At 37.2% G+C, this 25,043-nt stretch overlaps 1 protein-coding gene across 1 annotated transcript in view; it reads right to left on the bottom strand.

Moving 5' to 3' along the window:
• Window positions 1-6,766: 6,766 nt before the first annotated feature.
• Window positions 6,767-25,043, bottom strand: part of CCDC169 (coiled-coil domain containing 169) — a 32,457-nt gene continuing 14,180 nt past the window's right edge. Inside the window, exons 5-8 of the mRNA XM_070943849.1 lie at window positions 14,279-14,377; window positions 13,770-13,823; window positions 9,444-9,520; window positions 6,767-6,869 (exon numbers count right to left, since the gene is read on the bottom strand). Coding sequence (XP_070799950.1) covers window positions 6,767-6,869; window positions 9,444-9,520; window positions 13,770-13,823; window positions 14,279-14,377 — 333 coding nt within the window. The remainder of the gene's footprint in view (window positions 6,870-9,443; window positions 9,521-13,769; window positions 13,824-14,278; window positions 14,378-25,043) is intronic.

Raw genomic sequence — 25,043 nt, 5'->3', positions numbered from 1 at the left:
TAACCATTGTTACTGAGAGAATTGAGGCTTGTAGTCCTTTTACATAAAGTTCTGCAAAATGTTATATTATTGGAATCAATTTAATTAGGGATGTGGGAGATAATGAATTATTCTAAAATACCCATAATAGTTAGATGGGAGAGAAGTAACTAACTGTCCTATCCGGTAGACAGACCCAATAATTCTGCTATTTAATATGTGATTTCATGCTTTTAGAAACACTGCTCCTTCACATATCAATTTGCCAGTTAGAAGAAATGTTAAATCCCATGTGAGATTTTATAGTAATTTTTGGGGCTGATTCACTGAAAAATTACTTCTCACCTTCTGATCTCTGACAGCATTGGACACTAAAGCAAATAGCCTTCTAAGATGCAGTGCTAACAACGGACTATTAGTTTCTCTTTCCCTGCTGCTACGCACATGTGCACATTCATTTATTTTGATCCTATTCTCTTGATGCATACAGAGCATCCACTTGAACTTTAAATATCTTTCCTTCTAAAATCAAGCAGGATAAAAGAGGTTCAACAATAAAACGTAACTGAACAATCCAAGCTAATTCAGTATGAACGACAAGAACATGACATTCAATTCATGGTGCTAAAATTACCGTGTTTGATTCTAAACCTCAAAAAGCATCCACTCCAAAATTGCACTCCATCCCCACCCTCAGTGCTGCTATTAACAGAATGGAGGGAGGAGCTGTGTGTGTGGCTGGCTGGCATTGCAAGCAGGATGCAGAAGGCTCCCTTTCTAAAAACTGCAATCTGTGGGTGGGTGGCTTCACCCATGTGAAGAAATTGGGATCAGGAGAGGACTGGTGAATGCATAAAGCTAATTGAAATTACCTGTGCTGCTCCAAGAGCGAAAATAAAAAGCCTTGCAAATGGACTACTACTTAAATATAGTAGCATTCAGTGACTGGGTTCACATATTGTGCTGTTTTTGCAATGGGTTGTTAAATAAATCATGTTACATAAACAAGCTTGTTTGGGTTTATCTTAGCATTTCATGTAGGCCCTGTTAGAGGTTGAAACATCTGTTTCCTACACATGAGCATTGCTGACTGCAAGAATTTGTCCTGAGCAATTCTTAATGAAGCAGGTTTTAGAATTATAACAGAAAGAATATTTATTTAAGGAAATATATTGCAGTGTTGGCAAAACCTAGGATCTGGCTATATTCTACCAAAATAATCCAGGGGCAGGTTCTGCATGCATTTTTGTCTAAGAAGAAAGAAATGGCATCAGATTTGACAAAAAGCAATCATAATTAGGGGATACAAGAGGCGACACAAGGTACACTTAACACATTACTGTTCTCAGTAGTCATGTAATGTTGACCAGTTCAATTACATATGGATCTTCAACCTCCCTATTCACTGGCTTGTTAATCTCCAACTCCCATTGTGTCTTAAAAAGGTTTTGTGTTGATCTCTGGGTCAATAAATCCATCTGCCAGGATTTCTTAGTTCTTTTGAACACTTCTAAAATAGTGGTACTTGGGTCTATCTAGATGTACTTTTTTCCACTTGAATATATCCTTGATTGACCCTAGGCCAGATTGGCATGACTCATCTATCTCGAAGCTCATTAAAACTTTTATGTAGACACCTAGCTTTTTATGCCTTTTAGACATTTGATTAGGATAACCACAAATATTGTGGTTGCTGCTTGCCTGGATATAGGGAACTCCAAGGCAGACAGGAAACCAAAACTATGAGTAGCAATACTTACCTTACAGTAATAGAATTTTGCCAAGTCTGAGCACTGCTTTTCCCCTGCCACTACTTTCCAAAGAACTAGAAAGGATATTTTCTGAGACACTTTGCCCAGCCCCATTCCTCCTTTGTACTCAAATTTCATTAATCAGACTGCTGTCTGGGCAGCAGCTCTTCCTTCTGCCTCCAAGGTTAATTTTACAGCCTATTCTGTTTTCTTTCTCCATCTCATCACAATATGCAATACTATACAATAGTATGTATGGCAGGATCATGTATTTCTTGAAGTATTGTTCAGTGTCATGAATGAAGGCAAATATACGTGCCCCAGAATAATGTTGCAGGATCCAATCTGGGTTGGTTACCAGGACCCGAAGTTTAGTCTTCTCAGCTTTCGGACACATGCAGGAAGCTATCTTCAGGGAATTTCTCTCCAGCAGTGTCCAACTGTAATAAGCCGTCTGGGTCAAGTCAGGCCTTCTCTCTGAGGTACTTTGGTTCTGCGATAACTTGCACCTAGGGATGAACAACTACTGGACAACTGCCATATTTTTCGGAGTATAAGACTGTTAAGGATATTGTTGTGTTAACCAACCAGCAGAGTATAGAGCACAGGGAAACGGTGCTGAGAGTGATGAATAAAATACATACAAACTGGTTTATCAAAGTTTTTACTTTGTAGTGAAAAACAATCTCATAGTCTTTAAACAATCCAAGTCTTTGCCAGTCAAATCAGTCCAGTGGTACAAAAGTCTTCTTACCATACAAAACAGCAGTAGATAATAAATAGCAGCACATTCATGCTGGTAACAGGTCACAATGGTAGCATATCCACCCACAATGATAGCATCTCCACACACAATGGTAGCATATCCACACACGATAGTAGCATATCATCAATGACTACATTTCAGCTCCCTTCTTAAATACATTTACAACAGAGCTTATCCAATCAGGATACAATGACTCAGCAGTACTTATTAAAGTCATAGAATACATATTCATTTAAAGTCATAGAACACATATATTGTCCATAGTTAGCAATCTTTTAGAGAAAGAGTGGCCAGAGTGATATGGGGATAAGAGAGTAAATAGTTAATTATCTATCTATGCTGTATTGTCCCCTTGTGGTCAGTAGTTAGGTAAGGAGTCTGCACCACTGGATTTGGACGTACAACGAACATAATTCTTGTGTTTTATAAATCATGGCTTGTGATGATTCGTATCATACCAGATCATAATTTGTACAAGTCAAGGCTAAAACAAACTAAAGATTAGCAGTGTGTAAGCTTACGTCCCTATTATACTTACATAGATTCTCCCCCCAAAAAATTTTCACATTGTTTTAAAGAGCTAGAGATAACATGTATATTCACAATTGCTTTTTGCATATAGCAGTAGCATTTAGACTTATATACCGCTTCATAGTGCTTTACATTTTTAAAGGTTTTTTTAATTTTAGACAAACATATAATACATAATCAATCATTCAATGTATTATCTGAGTACATCTTTTGTGTCTTCTTCTTACTCCTCCGATATTTATCATCTTAATATTATTGTTTCATTTATTATAACATTTCTCCCACATTTCTTGCTTTTCTATTAATACATTTATCTATCTTCTTTCTCCTCTTTCTTCTTCACTTATTTCATTACAACACTGCCCTATTATATCTCATCTCTAACCAATGGTAAAATTGTCCCCATATCTTAAAGTATTCTGATTCCTCTCTTTCTTTAATAGTCAAAGTCAATCTATTCATTTCTGCACAATCCAATATTTTCTTAATTATTTCTCCCTCTGTAGGGATTTTCTCTGCTTTCCATCTTTGCGCAAATACTATCCTCGCTGCAGTTATTACATGTATAATCAAATATATATTTTCTTTACTAAATTTCTCTGGTAAGATACCCAATAGGAACAGTTCAGGTTTTAAATCTATATGTTGTTGTATCATTTCTTCTAACCATGTTTTAATTTTAATCCAATATTTCTCGCTTCTGGACATGTCCACCACATATATGATCCTGGTGTCTGATGGCATTTCCAACATTTAGCTGATTTATCTTTAAACATTTTTGCCAGTTTTTCAGGTGGCATGTATCATCTGTAAAACATTTTATATTGATTCTCCTTATATGCTGTGGACATTGTTAATTTATAATTCCTTTCCCATAGGTGCTGCCATTTATCTAACTCAATTGAATATCCAAAAATTTTTACCCAAGCTATCGTTTCTTTTACTTGTTCTTCTTCTAATTCAATACTAAATGATTATATTTTTTTTTTAAAAAATTATCTGTTCCTGTCTTTTATCCAGTTGTCATTTCTAGATAAAAACCATAGTTTAGCATCTTTTTAATATCTTGTTTGTATTTGCATGAGTATACCAGTCCATCTCAATCCCAATTGTTTTAAAGAGCTAAAGATAACGTGTATATTCACAATTGCTTTTTGCATATAGCAGTAGCATTTAGACTTATATACCGCTCCATAGTGTTTTACATTTTTATGGATTTCTATTTCTAGAATTCCTAGTAATGGCCATATTGGCTAGGGAATTTTGAGCATACATTTGTACTTCAGGAGGGCCCCATCATTTGCGATAGCTGGCTTAGAGAATGTGAAATACAGTCATGAGGAAGTTTACTTCATCCCTCAGTGCTTATGATAAATTTATGAAACAGGAGTCCATTTCTTAGCTCTGCCCAGTATTCTGAGAGTTTCTTGAAATATATACCTTATTTCTAAGAAAAACGATATTGTTGCCATCTATTTCTTTCTAAGGATGCATAAGTAATTTCGATGGCCATAAGGAAAACAAAGCCAGATTTCTTTAACCTAAATGTCAGTAGTGTTAAAAGAAATGACTGAGCACTTCATTAATCTAAGAGTTTCTTGTACATTATTGGTTGGGATGGGTTTAGAAAATGATCCAGGAATGCCTCAGTATGAGGAGCATTACTGATTACAGTTAACATCAATAGCTGTTTCAGCAACAATTCCTGGAAAATCTGAACGTAACAGTTTGGGCTGTATAGCTTCCCAAGACAGTTCTGCTAACTTCATAAGAAATGGAAAGGGAAAAATATGCTCTGGACACAATTTCTATGTAGTCATAAAAGAACGTTTACTTCCAGCACAATTCTCTGTATGTTTATTCATCCAAGAGCGAACAAACCAATTCAGGTTTTAGGACAATGTGTGACCCATTAAGATATTTTTTTATTCATATTTATATGCCGCCCTTCTCCCGAAGGACTCAAGGCGGCTCACAATAAAAAACAACAAACAATAATTAATGGTAAAATAATCCAATTAAAATCCCCAATGGTTAAAACTAAAAAACTCCCAGCAGATCAGGAGATTTGGTGAAAAAAACATGTCTTCAGGCCACCGCAGAAAGAGTGGAGGTCGGGGGCCGTCCAGAGCTCAGTGGGTAATTCATTACAGAGGGTTGGTGCGGCCACAGAGAACGCCCTCATCCTGGGCGCCACCAGCCGACATTGTCTGGCCGATGGCACCCGAAGGAGGGCAGCCCTATGTGAACGCACTGAGCGGTGGGAGGCCTGTAGGAGGTGATCCTGCAAGTACCCCAGGCCCATGCCATGTAAGGTATAGTAAGATAGTCCCTTTCACAAATAAGAAATCTTACTTTAAAAGAAATGAGTTTTTAAAATTCAATAAACTGTTAGAGGGATTGTTTTGTTTGACTTAACATGATGAATAGATTCAGTTATTGTAAATTGTAAAGCATGGCTTATGACTCATACATGAATTAAATCGGTGTAATCAGTGAGAATTTTGTTCTGTAATATTTTTAATATAACTTGAGATTTGTAAGTTAAAAGGAGTTAGGAACTATTGCAAAACCTTCCACAAATAACTGTTTTTTATTCCATAATTCCATATTGATCAAATTCCTTCTGTTTTGTTCTTGGTTTTCAGAATTCTTTAATGAAGGACTGGCTACTAAATAGAAACATCACAATGGTTGGATTCACACATATCCAAACATATGCCACATGTTGTAAGGCACATAGCACTGGATGATCCAGGGCTTGATTTATTTAGCATGATATCCAAATAGAAACTCATTGTCTTCCTCATCAAATGTCTGTTGCAGAGGCAAGTAAAAATGATATTGCTTCTCATTTTGATTCCAAATAAGAACCAACTAGAATACTGATTCTGCACACATGATCAAGGAAATCTTAGAGTTGTTTAGTCATTCACACTCTGGAGTACTTAAGGCAAGGCATATCTGCCTTATTTTCAAAGGCAAGAGCAAACAGCGTGAACCAGATGAGTCCATTTTCAAAACAAGGAACAGGAAGAAATGACCCCAGTGCCCCCCACAAAAGAGTGGTTTCAAGACAAATATACCGTGCAGACTGGACTCACTGAACTGGAAGAATGTAAACTTTGCTTTTACTATAAATAAGGCCGGCATTCAATTCACAGAAATTGTTGACATTCTTTCATAGTGGCTCCGCTGCCTTTTCTATAATAAAACTACTTTTCAAAAGCTTGTTTATCTCAGAATTCCTGTTGTGCGTGCATCCACTTCAGCCAGTTGAAAGAAGGCAAACTACAGTGTGGAATACAGACTCATAAACACTTCTATAGCTTCTTGCATTTCAACAAGAAATGAGGCTAATTGTACATGACACCATAAGCCATAAAGTAGCTTGTTTGCTTTTGGATTATAATGATGTATTAGATCTGGGTGATGTCTTAAAGGCCAGACCCAATACGTTTACAATCCACTAGAATGCTTCCTAACATTGTTCCCATATGTAGAAAGTATATCTTGAGACTATGCCATAAGAATTTCTCTTTGAGGGGTCCTTGGTGTTTTCTGAGCTTGGTCGTTTTCTTGCAGATGTTTCATTAAACAAATTAGGTAACATCACCAGTGCTAGTCCTGTGTTTGAGTTGAGGAACCTTTAAAATACTATTTTAAAATAACATTTTGTGTTTACTGTAATTGCAAGTGGCAAAATAAACAATAAAAGGAGAAATTCTAGAATAAGCAATCAGAGTTTCAGTTTTGGAAGATGCTTCACTCCTGCTGTTTTTTTAATTGGTCCCTTCTTTGGGTCCAGTATTCTTTGATTTCTTGGAATATTACACTTTCTCCTAAAATATAAAAAAAAATAGAAGAAAATTCAGAAAACACACTTTCACTTGCTAGTTGCTATAGAAACGTGGCATTTTGTGATAATTGTTATACCACTACTAGATAGCAGGGCTGTAGCAAAATGGCCAACCTCATTTGCAGATGGCAAAAAATATGGAACATTTATTTTTTAAGAAGGGAGACAAGACCAGATTTTGGCTGGTTTTGAAAGAGATTCATACCCTTTTACAATAACAGCAACCTCCTCTTAAAGAAATCTTTTAATATGGCTGCCTTCAATGACAACAGAAGCATGTATTCTTTTCTGCCCTGACACATTTTTACCATTTTATCTAAGACCGGATTGGATCAGATCAATGTTTTATTCAAAACCGTACAATAATGTCAGCTATGCAATACAGGATTTATTTTTGGAGGGAAGCACTTAAGCACTACACCTGGACAATAAGATTTCCTTCTATCGTAACTTAAAATAGGTCACACTAAGCTATAATGAAATCATTTGATTTGAGCTTACTGTAATGTGTGAATCCAGACTATTATGACTTAGCACACAGAAGTGAGACTGTGATTGCTTGTCAAATAATCCTTGGTTATAACAAACTGTGTCTTAGTATGAAGTGAGAATCAAGGCAGTAAAAAGAGAGTGCTTTTAATTGCCTCCAGCAAGACCTTAGAAGGCATGGATTTTTTTTAAAAGTCAAGTATTGTCTGGAGAAAATATTCTCCCATATTCTGTATTGTTGCACATAAGATACCCATATTCTGAGCTCTTTCCAAGAAATCATGCTGCTTGTTAGAAAACTATTTGAGCCTATCAGCATATTGCATTATTTCCCATTTAGAAGCTTGCCTTTAGATTTGACATTCAAATTTCTTTTTAGAAAAAAAAACAGCCTACCACAGATTTGCAGAAGAGAATAAGAGTCAAAATGACGATCATAAAAAATAGGTGGTACCTTGATCGTAGTAGCCAACATCTTGACTGTTTAATCATACTCTACGGACACCCTTGTTATGATAATATTTGAAACAATTGATTTCTACATCCTAAGGATTTTTTTGCTCATATATACAGCTGCAATAAATACTGACGTCCAGATAGTTCTTAATAAAGTGCTTTATAGGTCCCTAAATAAAAATATTACACTGATCTCCCAATTTTGTGAAAAGGATGTTTACAAAATAATAATATAATGTAAGCTGTTTGAATTGTGTTTGCTATTTTACTATAAATACACTAGTACATTTAGTTGGAAATGCCCAAAAAACTGACCAAAAAAAGTCTTAATCTGTGTCTAGCCACGCTTTTAAATTGTAGCAGATGAGACAGCTAGATTTGATTTTCAAAATGGGACACATAATTCTAGTTCTAAGGATAATCATGAATGCAATAATTATTTGCTTTGAGCAGATCACAGAAATACCACACTCCAAAAGTCTTACATTCTAGACCCCTCAAAATAGGTTGGCTCTTTTCAGGATGAATATTTAATAATAGAGAAATAGACTACTTTTTGTGATACCTATATAATTAAAAGACTAAGTCTGACTTTTACAAACCTACATAAAGTAATTAGGAGGTGGAGTAGCGCCATCTTAAAATTATCCACATTATTATATAAAAGGGATTTGTGCCAGCTCTATGATGTTAAAGATAAGGTAGGAACTAATGTCTCTAAAAAGTGGGAAGCTGGAATAGGATTAAAGATGATAATTCATTATTTCTGTTTTTGTTATCAGCTGTTTTAAAGTAAAAATGTAAGCTTGAATTTAGCATCATGTCTGCAGACCCATAAAGCCATTTTTGTCTTGCACTAAATTTTAATTAAATACATAAAATTGTCTTTTATTTTATTTCATAATTTTTCAAAACCATGTTATTTGAATGGTATTCTCAAGTTTTACTGCGTGCGTACTAATAAAATGGGGGCATTAGGTTTGAAAAGTAATACATAAGCCAAGTATACAGTAACAGTAACAGAGTTGGAAGGGACCTTGGAGGTCATCTAGTCAACCCCCTGCTCACGCAGGAGACCTATACTAGGGCTTCGAACCACCGAACTGCCGACCTTTCTGATAGACAAGCACAGTGTCTTAGCCACTGAGCCACCTAGTCAGGAAATATATACTATATTAAGCTGTGTTTTTCAAATTATGGATTGTTGAATAAAACAAAACTGAGCTTATTTATTTACTTCAAGTTTACTTTGCATCTTTAACACTTAAAGATGTATGTATGATGTTTTTCCTAACTTTATATCCACAACAATATCCCATTATAACTGGCTTAAGAAATTACAACTCATTCCAATGACCTTTAGACAGGACTTTGAATCTGATCTCCTTTGGTCCATGGTTAACCATAGGTAACGATAACCAAAACAAAACAATTCACTTTCTAGCTTCATGTGCTATGTGAACAGCATTAGGTAATTTACAAAATAGACCGGGCTAAGAGGAAGAATCCGGCCCAAGGTCAAGGGACATTTTGGGGATGTGTCACCCTGCTATTAGTCCAACATCTTAGCATGAGTAATAGAGCCATTAAAGCATTAATTAAAACTATTTACCTCAGAACTTGGTTCTCCCTCTTCATTTCAACTGCATCTATTTTCTGTTTCTCTAATGGTTTTAGAGATCCTGATATCTGCAAAAGTCAATATATATTAAGCCCTACTCTTCATAAGCTTTCCTCCCCAATACCACATCCATATAATTTGCATCTCTAATAGTTTGGAATTACAAGGGTTAAAAAATATGGTCAACAGTCAAGGAGAAGCAAATCCATAATATCTGGATAGAATGCTTGGTTTGTAAAGGCTGCTCTAAAAACATAGTAGGCATACTTCATTAGTATTTGAACTATGATCCAAAAATTGCATTAAAATATGTGGCACATAGCTCATTTATAATCATTGCAGGATATTACTTAGGACTAGCCCCAATCATTAACCTGGAAGTAGAAGATAATGAGGGCCATAGAGCAAGAGGAGATAACAACTTAAATTGCCAATATGGGTTTGGATTCTACACAATGGCCTATGCTACTTTCATGAAAGACTACTGGGAAGAGTTGGGATACATCTTATTAAAATAAAGAGAGTGTTTGGCAGGAGCTCACCAAAATGTCAGGAATAAAGTGCCAAATTGAAACATAGCCAAGGACCAGGGCCAAAAAATAAGAACACAAAGAGAGAAGCACTAGATGAGGATCAGTTCTGTTTACAACATTATAACATACTGGCACTCAAAATCTCAGAAATTTATATACCAATGAACAGAGTTTAGGAAATACTAGAGAACTAGCAATCCTAACTTAAGAAAACAAATTTGATGTCACAGACATTACTGAAACTTGATGCGATGACACCAATGATTGTTACAAAGTTAGTTTATTCAAACCGAATAGACCCAATAACAGGGAGTAAGTATACTGCACTCTACATAAATAAAAATATCATTGCACATTCTGCAATCAGTTGAAAGGATACTGTTGAAAGATCTGTTTAAGAGTAAATGAGGAATAACTGCTATAGACCAACTAGGCAAGTTCAGCAACAGAAACACCTATGTAAGCTACTCTAACAGCACCTTCTACTTCTATTGAAAATAGAGAGCAAAACCATTTCCTTTTAAAACAGAACATACAAACATAGAAAGAAAAAGAATGAAAAGGAACCTATTTAGATCTCAATAGCAATCAGCTATTAATCCAGTTTCCAATGCTCAGGCATTAGAATCTTCACAGATTAAACTAAATGCTTTCAGTTAAGTGTTTACTGAATGCAGAAGTTAAAAAGAGAAGATGTCCATAGACCAGATACAGTAATTGATTTCACCCCTTTTCTTTTCACTCTGCAATGTATATACATTTATTACAAAATCCAAATGCACTAAGAGCTAGTTTTACAAATGGAAATGTTTTTCAGCAAATGCACCTCATTCTATAAGACAAGAGATAATTATACAGAGTGAACCATTTGCCTGCTGGTTTAAATACATGGATTCATGGCTAATTGCAGCCTTCTTCCTAGACTTGTACATGATGAAAAGAATAGCAGTTGTATAATAGGGGTAAAATACAGTATCTTTATTTTCTTTTAACACTATTTAAAGAACACTTTCTTTGAGACAATAGAAGACAAAGTATATCTTCTTTATTACACAATAACATACATAGAGGTACACACACATGTGCATGGACATTGTATTACTCAGAGGCTTACTGATTCATGAGGAAAAATATTATTAGACTATAGGTCTATAATTTTGAACAATAAGAAGACATTCCAATTACAAGAAAAACTTAAAAACTGCTATTTATTTGTTTTCTCATAAAACAGAAAACTTTAAACCTATCTCTAGACTACTCTGGTTGGCACATTGAACAATTCTAGCTACATAAAGGGCTTGAAAATGTGATTAAAGTGCAGCCACACATCAGCTTGATATTGAAGGAATTTGGCACAAAACAAAATTGCATGTTGGACTTCAGATATTAATTTCAGTTCAGTTGTATTAGTAGAGAACAGATATTTCCAGTAAGAACCAGAAACTTGGGAATATTGGTTGAAAGGATTATCTACTGCTCCTTGTTAATACAATTTAAAATACTCTATAATCAATATCTACAACCCACACTCATAGTAATGTGTAGGTGGTGTTGTAAATATGAGAGATACAGGATCATTGCAAATAAGAACCTCAAACAAGCGAAACGGGGAAGCATGAAAAATTAAGTTGAGCTGTATAATAGATTGAACATGTTTTCTTTTAGGGTAAAAAGGTAAAGGTAAAGGTTCCCTTGCACATATGTGCTGGTCATTCCCAACTCTAGGGGGCGGTGCTCATCTCCGTTTCAAAGCCAAAGAGCCAGTGCTGTCTGAAGATGTCTTCGTGGTCATATGGCAGGCATGACTAAATACCAAAAGTACACGGAACGCTGTTACCTTCCCACCAAAGGTGGTCCCTATTTTTCTACTTGCATTTTTACGTGCTTTCGAACCATTAGGTTGGCAGAAGCTGGAACAAGTAACGGGAGCTCACCCCGTTACATGGCACTAGGGACTTGAACCGCTGAACTGCCGACCTTTCGATTGACAAGCTAAGCATCTTAGCCACCGAGCCACCCTTCTCTTTTAGGGTACAAAACTACTAATAAAAAAATCTTTTCTAAAGATTTTTTAAAATCCAGTGGTACTTGTTTCCTGAACTTACCTGCCTTTGAAAAATTTGATACATTGTGAAAGTCAATTTCTTTCCATAGTTAAGTTGATAGGCTTGTATTAAGCAGCAACAACAAATGACATCATGGTGTTACAATAATTAGGGTTGACGTGTTACGAATCTTCTCCAGCTCAGGACCTGGTTATCTATGGATCATCTATTCCCCCAAATCATTGCCCATCTATCAAGACTTGGAAGAAAGAGCTATCTCCAGAGCCTGATCTTTTGTAGGGATCTTGGGTTCAGGTCCTCTTATTCACTGAGCCACCCCTCTAGAACAGCATTGTCCCTGACATCAGATAGATTCCACTTCTTTTGGCTTTTTCAGTAAATCTTTATAGAATAAGAGGGGTTGTATTTGTCATTCCTCCAGTGGGTAAATCTCTTACATACAAGTATTTATGCTGATACAGCTTTCATCTTATTAAAGGTCTATAAACTGCTCAGAATTGGTTATGTTTGAAATAGCATATAAATGGAATATAAAATATGGTGTTAGTCAAGACAAGAAAGTCACCTTGCTCCCTGTATTCATTTTTCCAGAGAAAATTACTATCAGCTCAGTTCAACACTAGGAACATAGATTAGGACTTTAACAGACAAAAACAGTACTGATAAACAAGATCCCTGGGAGATAAAGGAATCGATCAATAACAATTTTGTTGAAAATACATGGCCTTAATCTAGTGTATCATGCATCCTATCATGCACCCTATTTTTATAAAGGAAGCCCTACTGGTTCTTTATAAACTTTTAGATTCAAATGGAGATTATTCTTAAAAATGGAATTTAATTATTGTTCTCACTTTCAACCACCCTTCTTTTTAAAAAACATTAAATATATTTATATATTTTATAAATTTTAATAAAATGTGCTAGTCTGAAAAGACTCCTCCTGGTTTTGGGCTACTGTAGCCTAACAATGCCTTGTCATATGATATCTTAGAACGCGTTTGCATCTGTGTGTAAAGCAATTTTAGTCCTATTATGTGGAAAAATAGTGCAAGTTCCACCAAGGACTTTTGCAAAGCAAAGTGGAAAGATGAAGCAAGAAAATAATACTTATAATCCCGTTTTGGACGTTTAAAAATAGGCCCCAAACACTGAATTTGTACATTTTTTAAAAAACAGAAAGTTACATCCAAAGTGACTTATGAATGAACATACAGTATATGTAAATACCATGGATTGGCGATAGGTAAGATAGGTTAATTTATTCTTACTTGTAAACTGAAGCAAAACTCTCAACAAAATTACATTTATAGGTTCATTAAATAGTTTATCTTCCACAACATAGTGCTCTTGTACAGATGTAATGCTTTCACTAATTTTAATAGGCTTGGGAAAGGAAAAACCAGGGGCAGGAGAATAATGAGCAATGAAATTTATGAGTGTACAAGTAATATACTTTAATACAATACACAGTTTAGTTAAGAGTTAAGGATCAGTAACATCATATATCCAATTTTTAAGTTTATAAGGGCAGAAAGAAAATGGCAAGACTGATTAACATCTCCCTCCAGCTAGTCTAGCTGAGTCAGCTTTGCAGAATTTTCTGGCCAAGAGGTGAATCAGTTTAAAATAGACAAGGAAAGTCCAGAAAGAAAAAAGTAATGATTGGTTTAGGACAAAATATTTTCTTATCATCCTACAGAGATGTTTAGACTTACTTGTGTGATCATTGCTAAGTATGCACGGCGTTCATCATTGGCTTTATGGTAAGCCTAAATTCCAAAAGAAGAAATAAGGGAATAAAACAGAAAATTAGAGAATAGGCATAGTCCAGGATGCATATGTACCCTGTTTTCCCGAAAATAAGACATCCCCTGATAATAAGCCCAATCGGGCTTTTGAGCGCATGTGCTAAAATAAGCCTCCCCCCGAAAATAAGCCCTCCCTGAAAATATTTAAACACAGAGCTGAAAATCAGGTAAGATGGCAAGAGGAGCCCCATCATGCTCCACGTGCCCCAAAATAATAAGACCTCCCCAAAAATAAGGCCAAGCGCTTATTTCGGGGTTCAAAAAATATATATAAGACAGGCTCTTATTTTCAGGGAAACACGGTATATATAGGTATGTATATGATACAGTGACTGAATTATTTTCATCAGTATAACAGGCGACCATGAAGCACCTTAAGATGGATATATTTTATAAGAACTATGGTAAATACAGACCTTTGCCTCTTGATCCAGTTTAAGTTCATACTCCTTCAGTTGGTTCTGGAGACTTTTCTTCTCCTCTTCCAGTTTTTTAAGAAACTGATTTAAAGAATCCTGACATTAAATATGTAAATAAAATAAAATACATCATGTTGTTAGTTTTACTGCTATTCTGTTACCCAATGAAAAAGGCTATTAGCAATTTAGAACTGATTGCATGCCTTAAACCCAATTATAAGCTATAATTTCAAAGTGTCTTATTTACTTGCCCAAACAACTGCAGAGGCATACAACAGGATTGGTTTGGGGCTACTTTTAATTTTCTCTAGAAATTTCTCATACATACATATACATATACATATACACATACACACACACACACACACACACACACACACACACACATATACATGCATTAATAAATCCATTAACTCCTTATTGAAGAAAATACAACTATGGAATTTTATATCTTTGTTCCTTGTTCAACAACAACATGTTCATGCAAAAACTTGCCTTGGCTTTTTGATTTTTCAGAATTCAGGAAATTCTGTTTTATTTAAATTATGGTTTGACAACAATGATCTGAAACAAAATTCTGTAACATCTCTAAAATGTAGTTTAGAGATTTACACACCTACCCACACAAAACTCAAATCTGTGAAAAAGCAGTATACAAGCTTGATTATAACCACAGTTTGTTTTGCAAACAGTTAAACAGAAGGAACTACTGCCCTTCTGACTGTATTCACTATAGACACTATGATCACATTTTACCATTATAGAAATAAAGGAGTGTATATCTACTCAGAAATAAGTACCACTGAGTTCACTAATACCTATTTCCAAGAAAACATATGAGAATAGGCTCTACTGAATACAGAAGGATTTATTTCAAAGTCAATAGGCATTCTAAATCTCAGCAGAAAGTTTATTGCACAACCCTTCACAATTTCAGTGTTACATATGAAATGAACATAGAATATAAATTACTTATGAGTTTATACTTTATATGAAAGAAATCTCTATAGCTGAACCTTCCATAAGGTAACAAAATAGTTAAAACTCACAAAATAGAATTTATAGTGATGTAGATAGAAATGACATATTACTTAAAAAGATGCTGACATATTGCAATAAATCCCCCAATGATTTAGAGGTTAGGAAGCTGACACCAGAGCCACAGTTTTCAAGAGTTTTCCTACTATTTACAGCAAGATGGTAATTTTAATCCTCTAGAATAAGGAAGTAATATACATCATGAAAATATACAAAGCTATTTTTTTTGTTCATAATAAACTGAAATCTCAAAGGGAGGGGAGAGGAGAGAAGATACTGTTTTAAAATGGGCTGGCAACACTAATGCCACTTGAGGGAAGCTCTGACCTCCAAAATTTTAAAAAGTATTTCTTAAATGAATTAAAAATGGTGAGAAGCACAAGAGATTTTGAAAAGATGCATGATAACATCATGAATTTCTGACCATTTTACTTACAGCTGTTAAATAAAGTCAAAACAAACTTAATGGGCCAGAAGCTAAACTAATACACTTCAATATTTTAGGGTTGACAAATTATAGTGCTCTACCTCACGAATACTCTGAAACAATGCCCAGAATGGTTAGCAAATCCGCATTTTTATTAATTGAGAGATCTGGAAAATGACTGCGAAAGGACTGTTTAATATTCAGAGGTCTAACAATTGCAACACTTATTTTCTAAAGAAAACCAGATTTTTTAAAAACCTCAGAGATACCAATGCAGAGAGCCATTGTTAACAAAGACGCACCATCAGGTATTCAGCTAAACCTGATGCAACCTAATCTAGGTATAAAAAAAACAAAAGGAATTAAAACAAGATTTGAGAAACTGACATTAAGAGAATCAGTTCTTTTGGAGCAATATGGAGAGAAAGCTAAGAGTTGAGATGAAAATCCAACCACAACAGGGATACGCAGTCTTTCTTTCTTTCTTTCTTTCTTTCTTTCTTTCTTTCTTTCTTTCTTTCTTTCTTTCTTTCCTTCCTTCCTTCCTTCCTTCCATCCATCCATCCATCCATCCAATTTAGAAACCACCCATTCTCCTTCAGAGGGACTCTGAGTGATGTACAAGTAAATGCTAAAACATAAAAACTGTATATAAATTCTAAAAAGTGGCAAAAATAATCAAAATTTAATATTAAATTGGGGGATCCTTCAGGGTGCTAACCAGCCCCATGGTTGCATGCTCCTCTGTGAGCCCCAAGCAAGACAACAGTGCCATGTTTTCAAACCTTTCCAAAAGGAGAGTTGGGGGTCCATTCCCACCTCGGGGGGGGGAGAGAATATTCCAAAGGGCAGGGCAATAGCGGGGCAACTGCAAAGAAGGGTCTCTTCCTAGACCCGCCCGTTGTAATTCTTTAACTGTCGGGATCAGCAACATACCTTCCCTTTAGGCACCCTCAGAATTTTGAGTTGTGTGTTATGACAGGCTCACTAAATGTCTGCTATAATAGGCCTAGACCAGGGGTGTCAAACTCGCGGCCGGCGGCCCAGATGCGTCACACGCTGGCCACTCCCACCCCTATTTTAGTGAAGGGGGGGGAAAAGTCACGATACGTCACATGACGACAATGTGATGATGCGTATGACATCCCTGGCCTAGACAGTCACAAAACATCAGAAAACAAATTGGTGAGATTGCTCTCAACCACCTTTTTCAAGTATTCTCTATCATCTTAACAAATAGTTTTATTTTTGGATATGAAGCATATTTTCAACAGTTTGCCTGATTCTCAGGGTGCTTACTTTCAGAATTGTCTTGGTAATATTTCTGAGCTCAGAGAATTGTTGTGAGAGGCAGCAAATGCTATTGCTGTTTTTGTCAGTTATTAATCTTTCAACTACACTGATGCCCCCCACCCCTTCCTGCCTGCATTTCATCATCTGAAAAGCCCTTAAGATTTACAGGAATCCAGGAAGATGTAGAGAGAACATTCTCTCATACAAACATACTGTTGGCAACCTTTTACTAAATCAATGTCCAAATATTACCTTCCACCCACAACATTTCATCAAAATTATCTTCTCCTCTGAAAGAACTTTGAAAGCAAATTCTTTTTCATCGAATGAAATGAAAATTGATAGAAAAAAATGAAAGCAAATTTTTCTACAGGGAACTATTCCAAATACAGCACAGAACACAGTATATACTTAATTACAGATAATGAGTTTATGTGGAGCCCAGAGACATCCTTGTAAATAAAGATTACATTTCAAGCTGGTGCTTCACTTTGCACATACTGGCTTCCTTTTTAATAATTAAAAGAATCTAATAAATAAATAAGGTGGGACAAGGATTCTGGCAGATGATGCTAAGCTCATGTTGTCCATGAGTATTGCACTGGGACTCAAAATCTGGAGACACAGCACTGTGTCTATCTGTAAAAAATGTAGTGAATGGAATGTTAAATATGATAGAATACTATAGGACTGTCTTAATTTACAGTGATTTAAATACAGACATATCAAAGATGCTGTTAAGGCTTAAAGATGGCAAATAGAACCAACATTGGGATAGTTGTTGTATAAACCCTGAGGATTTTCAATTTCAAAGCTAGGAAAAGTCTTAGAAGGACAAGAGGGAAAGACGTAAAATTGGCAGTTTCTAAACTTGATTATTTTATTTATTTGTAACAACAGGGCAATTTTTCTGCTGTGCTGGCTGGCTGGACATACACAGAGAGCTTGATTTCTGTATTCTGCAGACAGATTATGTGTATATTTTTTCTACTTATTAAACATATTCCTATGCTGCCACAATTCAAACTTTTGTTCAGTTGACACAGAAAATGTACAAAATAAAGCATACCCCCATTTAAAAAAAGCACCACAACTTTACAAGAGAATACAAAGAAGGCAACATCAATTCAAATCAGAGGAAGACTGATTTGATTTCTAAATAAATCTTATTTAGAAGATTTATATGTTTTCTTCCCCATTTTCAAAAAAAAGCATCTCATTTATCAGTTATCAGGTTATCGAATCTTCTGCAGTTAGTTTTAGTTCCTGAATGCAGGGTTCAGGTTCTGAAACCAGAGATTTATACTTGCCAGATTTGAAGTCTCACAGTTCATAACTGGGAACTATGCAATTAATAGTGTTAACCACTAAAATGTTCTGACCTTAGTTACACGTTTATGTTTACAACATGACTGAATAGGATTTCATCATTTCATTTCTGCAGTGTAGGATGCTTAATAAATGTTCAGCAATGAATGAAGTTTCTTATGAAACATCACACAGCTGGGCAAGACCAAAGAAAAAAGAACTACTGTGATTTCAGTAAGTTATCTTTAACGCTTGTTTGAGATAAATAAAGAAATCTTGGAAATTCTAATAGGAATTTTTCATTTGCAACGAGTTAATTAAGACAGATTCTCTGAATCTGTTGAAATACTTCTTCCCAGATTATTCCCACTTGGCCTGAATTATCTTTTCTCTCTTCCACTCCATTCCTAGCTTTTGCCCAGTCTCTCACACTTCTACTTTTTAAACCCATACAGCAGGGGTTCTAAACCGGATAGATTAAGATCAATACATTTCAGGGGATCCACAAACTTTTAATGAGGAAAAAAAATTATACAACTTTATATTCATTACCTACTGACATTTAATTTTAGAGTATCCTGGTGTACTTTGGTAAAAGCTTATATTTGCCTTGTAAAGCAAACCGTGGAAGCTTTAATACCATTTGCAACAACATATATATGAGCATAATTGGCCTCTATGTATTTTACTGTATGCATCAGGGGTGAAATTCAAAATTTTTCCCCTACCAGTTCTGTGGGCGCGGCTTGGTGGGCGTGGAAGGATATTGCAAAATCTCCATTCCCACCCCACTCTGGGGCCAGCCAGAGGTGGTATTTGCCAGTTCTCCGAACTACTCAAAATTTCCGCTACCGGTTCTCCACAACCTGTTAGAACCTGCTGGATTTCACCCGATTTGAATACATTTTTCTGGGAAGACATCTAAAGGTCTTACATGGCATGAAAAGGTTAAGAAGGCCAGACTATCAATAGGACCCTTTTTCCCATGGTTTCTACTCATCCTGCCAGATCTAGAACAGAAAGCAACGGTCCAGGTCCCTCTGATTAAATAATGTCACCTTGTTGGACCCTGGAATGTAGTTTTCTATGTGGAAGACTCTGTCATATGGAACAGCATCTCCTAGAGGTCCAGTGGTCTTGACTCTGTTAGCCTTTTGTAAGACTCTGAAGACTTGGCTGTTTCTCCAAGCATTTGGGCCAGGAGTGCCTATTATTGATTTGATTTTATGATTGGAAGGCATCATTTACTTCAGGCAATCAGGGCTATTGTTTTTAACTACCAAGTTTTTAATCTTTGTACATAAGAGTCACTGCTTTGAGAGGGACAGCTATATAAATTATTTAATAAATCAATAAATAATAAATAACCCTGCCATACAGTAATTATATTCTTAATGCAGTAATTATACTCTTAATAATGCAGTATATTTCACAACTGGCAATATAAGCACCATAAGCATCCGAGTCCGACCGAACACAACTAAGAACCCATATTAGGTCTTATCTTGTGGCGATGGAAGTGGCGAAACGTAACTATTTCGCCACTCTCATTGCATCTGCAGAAAATCGCCCAGCAGCCCTGTTTAGAGTGACCCGCTCCCTCCTTAATCAGGGAGCGAGGGAGGACCCCTTACAGGGCCGTGCTGAGGATTTTGCACAGTTTCTGCAAGATAAAATCACTCAGATTCGGACCGGGTTGGACTCTGACTGGACAGAGTCCGTTGAGGTGACAGGGCCTAGTCTCGGTGGAGACATCTGGGTTGAGTTTGAGCCTGTTTCATTGGATGACGTGGACAGGATTATGGGTAGGTTGGGGTCTTCCACATGTTTACTGGACCCTTGTCCCTCCTGGCTTGTTTCGGCAGCCAGGGAGGTGACTGGAGACTGGATCCAGGCTATTGTCAACGCTTCACTAAAGGAAGGGGTCTTTCCCACTGCGCTTAAAGAGGCGGTGGTTTGACCCCTCCTTAAGAAGCCTAACCTGGATCCTGACGTACTTAACAACTACCGTCCAGTCTCCAACCTTCGCTTTTTAGCGAAGGTTGTTGAGTCCGTGGTGGCACAGCAATTCCCTCAATTCCTGGAGGAAACTGACTACCTGGATCCTTACCAATCTGGTTTCAGGCGCGGCCACAGCACGGAAACGGCATTGGTCGCCCTAGTAAATGATCTCTGGCGGGCCAGGGATGGGGGTTGCTCCTCCATCCTGGTCCTTCTTGACCTCTCAGCGGCATTCGATACCATCGACCATGGTATCCTGCTGCAGCGGCTCAGGGGGATAGGGTTAGGAGGCACTGTTTTACAGTGGTTCTCCTCCTATCTCTCGGGCCGTCTGCAGTCTGTTTGGGCGGGGAGTCAGGGATCCTCCCAGAGGCCTCTCACTTGTGGGGTGCCTCAGGGATCGGTTCTCTCCCCTCTGCTCTTTAATATCTATATGAAACCGCTGGGTGAGATCATCCGTGGTTTTGGGGTGAGGTATCATCAATATGCTGATGATACCCAGCTTTACATCTCCACCCCTGACCACCCTAGGGATGCCCTTTCCGTGATGTCCCACTGCCTGGAAGCGGTGCGGGTTTGGATGGGGAGGAACAGGCTTAGACTCAACCCTTCCAAGACTGAGTGGCTGTGGATGCCGGCATCCCGGGATCTGGAGGTTCCATCCTTAATGATCGGAGGTGAAATCCTTGCTCCCTCCGACAGGGTCCGCAACTTGGGTGTCCTCCTGGATTCTCGGCTGTCTTTAGATGACCATCTGACGGCCGTAACCAGGGGGGCCTTCGCACAGGTCCGTCTTGTGCGCCAGTTGCGCCCGTTCCTAGACCGGGATGCCCTCGCCACGGTCACTCACGCCCTTGTTACCTCTAGGTTGGACTACTGTAACACCCTCTACATGGGGCTGCCCTTGGGATGTGTCCGGAGGCTTCAGCTAGTCCAAAATGCAGCCGCGCGGGTAGTTACGGGGGCGTCTAGATACTCCCGTGTAACACCTCTCCTGCGTGAGCTGCACTGGCTACCGGTGGCACTCCGGATACGTTTCAAGGTGCTGGTGCTCACCTATAAAGCCCTTCATGGCTTAGGCCCGGGGTACTTGCAGGACCATCTCCAGCCGTTCTCCCATCGTCCTGTGCGCTCTCACAGAGTCGGCCTCCTCAGGGTGCCATTGGCCAAACAATGTCGGCTGACGACCCCCAGGGGGAGGGCGTTCTCTGTGGGAGCCCCGACCCTCTGGAATGGATTGCCCACTGAGCTCAGGACAGCCCCCGACCTTCTTTCCTTCCGTCGCGAGCTGAAGACGTGGCTCTTCCGCCAATTAAACTGATCCGTTTGGGGGTACACTGGTATAATTTTAAATCGTTTTTAATTGGGTTACTGATTTTAATTTGGTATTGTATTGTGATTTGTATTGAAGTTGTCATTTTGTAAGCCGCCTTGAGTCCCTAGGGAGAAAGGCGGCATATAAATCGCAATAAATAAATAAATAAATAAATAAATTTTGTAATTAATTATAGTCAGCATTGCCCCTAGAATTCAAAATACAATTTAAAGAATCCTCCATATATGACTGCAAAATTGACTTTCATGTTTGGGGAGGGGAAAAAAAGCTACAATAAAATTGTGAAAGCACAATTTTATTTCATTTAACATGTCATGTGAAATAAAATGTAAATGTCAGAAATGGAACAATGTCCCTTCCTTACATATGAATAGACAATCAGTTTGATACTAGGGCCAATATTACTTCTATCATGTCAGCACCTAGATATTTTCAAGGTATTATATATTAGGCGTTCTAAATGAAAAGAAAGGAATAGAGATGCTGAAATTTTGCCACCAAAACGAAAAAAAATATTATTTAAATTTATAATAAGGTTTATTATTCATTTAATAATTGTTATGAGAAAGTTTGTTTACTGTATTTATTTGGAATGATGTATGGTAGTAATTGAGTTGTGGAAGGTTTTGTGTGAATATGAAATATGAAATACAGGGTAGTTAATGAATGTAGCAAGTGTTTTATATGAATACATAATATGCTTAGAATAGAGATTAGTATATGGATATGTGATGTTCATGTGATTTTTAAATGCAGAGGTTCCTAAACCTTTTGCTGTTAACACCTACCTTTAGTGTAATCTTAATGTACACAATTCCCCTAAAACTCCAAAATGAACCAAAATGAATAATGAAAACAATGCAATCTAGGCATATTTATTAAATAAGATGTTTTTCATGCCTCCACTTGACTCTGTCTGCTCCTCTCCAAAGGAACTATAGCAGTGGTGAAATCCAATTTTTTTTACTACTGGTTCTGTGGGCATGGCAGGGGAAGGATATTGCAAAATCTCCATTCCCACCCCACTCTGGGACCAGCCAGAGATGGTATGTGCCAGTTCTCTGAACTACTCAAAATTTTCACTACTGGTTCTCTGAACTACTCAAAATTTCCCGGTTAAAATTTTCACTACCGGTTCTCCAGAACATGTCAGAACCTGATGGATTTCACTCCTGAGCTATAGGTATTCCTCAGTTTATGACTAATCGCTTAGCAACTGTTTGAAGTGCCAACATATTCACCTAGGTGGTACTGAAGATCTGGATTCAAAGTTTGAATGGCTGCCCTCCCCCTTGCGGTCACATGACCACACTTTGGGCACTTGGCAACTGGAATATTCATATTCATTTGCAGCACTCCACAGTCACATATTACAACAGTTTTGCCAAAACCCGGCATTTACTTCCTGGTTTTCAGCAAAACCTCACCCACAGTGAACCAATGGTTCATTTTATAACCACAGTATGCACTTAACAACCACAGCAGTTGCTTTATGACTGCAGCATTTGCTTTACAACCACTACAAAAAAGGTCATAAAATACAACTGTCACAAGTTATGACTGTGATGGGCAGCCTCCATAACTAGAAGACTACCTATAAACCTCATAATTTGTGAAACCTGGTTTAATGGATATATAAGGAGTGTTTGTAGTGGCATTAAAAGTGGTTTGGTGTGTACTTTTCAAGTGAAGGTTAGACACAGTATATGTGCAATGACGATTCTGGATCTGAAAATAGATGTAACAAAGAGCAACGTGGTTGTGTTTGACAGGGAAAATGAAATTAACAATAGCAAAATATATATACATGGTGAAAAATCAATATAAATAGATGAAATTTTATTTCTTGGCAGAACATTTATTAAAGATGGGGAAATGGATGGATAAATGCTAAGATATGCAAATGCTGATAGAAAAATAATCATAATGTATGTGAGAAATCAATGAATTTTGAAAGAAATGAAAATGAATATGTAGACAAGCATGCTTCTGTGCACTTTGTTTTGGAAATGGGAGCCAAGTTTATGAGGAAAAACCACAGAAGTTGGATGCAATGAGAAACTGATACTTGAGAAGTATGTTCAGTCAAACGAGCAATATAGTCAAAGGTGTATGGATTTTGAATCAATGTGGCTTAAATGTCAAATTAAATGCTCGGCACAAAATAAATGTTGATTTGTCACACAGAAAGAATAAAATGAGGATTAAACTATACAAAACAAATATAGGAAGAATGAATGGGTAAGGTAAACCAGGAAGACCATGGTTAGTTGAATTGACAAGATGCTCAAAAAGAATAGGGAAGTTTAAAGAACAAGAGGTAATATATTAAGGGGTGTATGCAGGGTGAAATCTACTTACCTTCCGTACCGGTTCGCAAGTTCTTGCTTCGCTCGCGTGTGTCATGTGCGCGCGCGCACCTTCTGTGCATGCGCAAAACCTTCTGGTTAAAAAAACATTACTTCACCTTCTACGCATGTGCAGAAGGTAAAAAACATTACTTCCTACCTGGGCGGCGACTGCTACTGGATCGCCGAACCATAGGGAAAAATCGCTACCGGATCAGGCAATCCAGGAGCATTTCACCCCTGGGTGTATGATCATGATGTAAGCAAGGAGGATTGGGCCGGTATATTTGGCGGACCATCTACAGCCAGCAACAATTTCCCATTGCCTGGTGGCGTAAAATAGATTTAGCTACATTTCCTTTCCTTAACTCATGTCTACATTCCTACGGCTTACTATTTAATATTCCTTTTTTGTAATTTGCATAATGTTCCTTATTCCAAAAGGAGACAACATGCTGGCTATGTATGTATGTATGTAAAAAGGGAGTTTCTCTAAATATGAAACTTGAAAATACAATAGGCATTGTACGGCTAATAGAAAAGTATTTCAAATCCCATGACTTTCACCAAGACCTGCGGGGCAGAGGAATGTTTAATGTTGCCCAACTTGATCGTGGCCAACCTGTCAAAGAGACAAAAGACTCCTCTAAAGCCTGGTACATACCGATATATATTGTAAATACAATGTGCCCCCTGGTGGATTACATAAGCTTTACAAAAAAAGTAGAATTCTATATTAAGCAGTATCTTTATTGCGTCAATGAAGGTTTATAAACAGCATTCAAAAATTCAGTACCAAGCAAAACATTAAATACCCAGGAACAAAATCATGATGGGGAAATGCTGCATCTGTTCAAATCACGTTTGCCTATGGTTTACAGTCTTAGATGAAGAGTGGGAAAAGGCTGAAAAAAATGCCAGATGCCAAGCCGTTTAGATGCCAGAAAGAGTATTCAATGCAGCTTAACTGCTTCTATAACAAAATGACTATATTCAACACATAAACAGAAC

Source organism: Pituophis catenifer, unplaced genomic scaffold, assembly GCF_029215685.1.
Source record: "Pituophis catenifer annectens isolate HBS135680 unplaced genomic scaffold, rPitCat1.0.hap2 SCAF_4, whole genome shotgun sequence".
Taxonomy (NCBI): domain Eukaryota; kingdom Metazoa; phylum Chordata; class Lepidosauria; order Squamata; family Colubridae; genus Pituophis; species Pituophis catenifer.
Note: the sequence above shows the minus strand (reverse complement) of the source record. Positions and strands in the feature narration are given on the sequence as shown.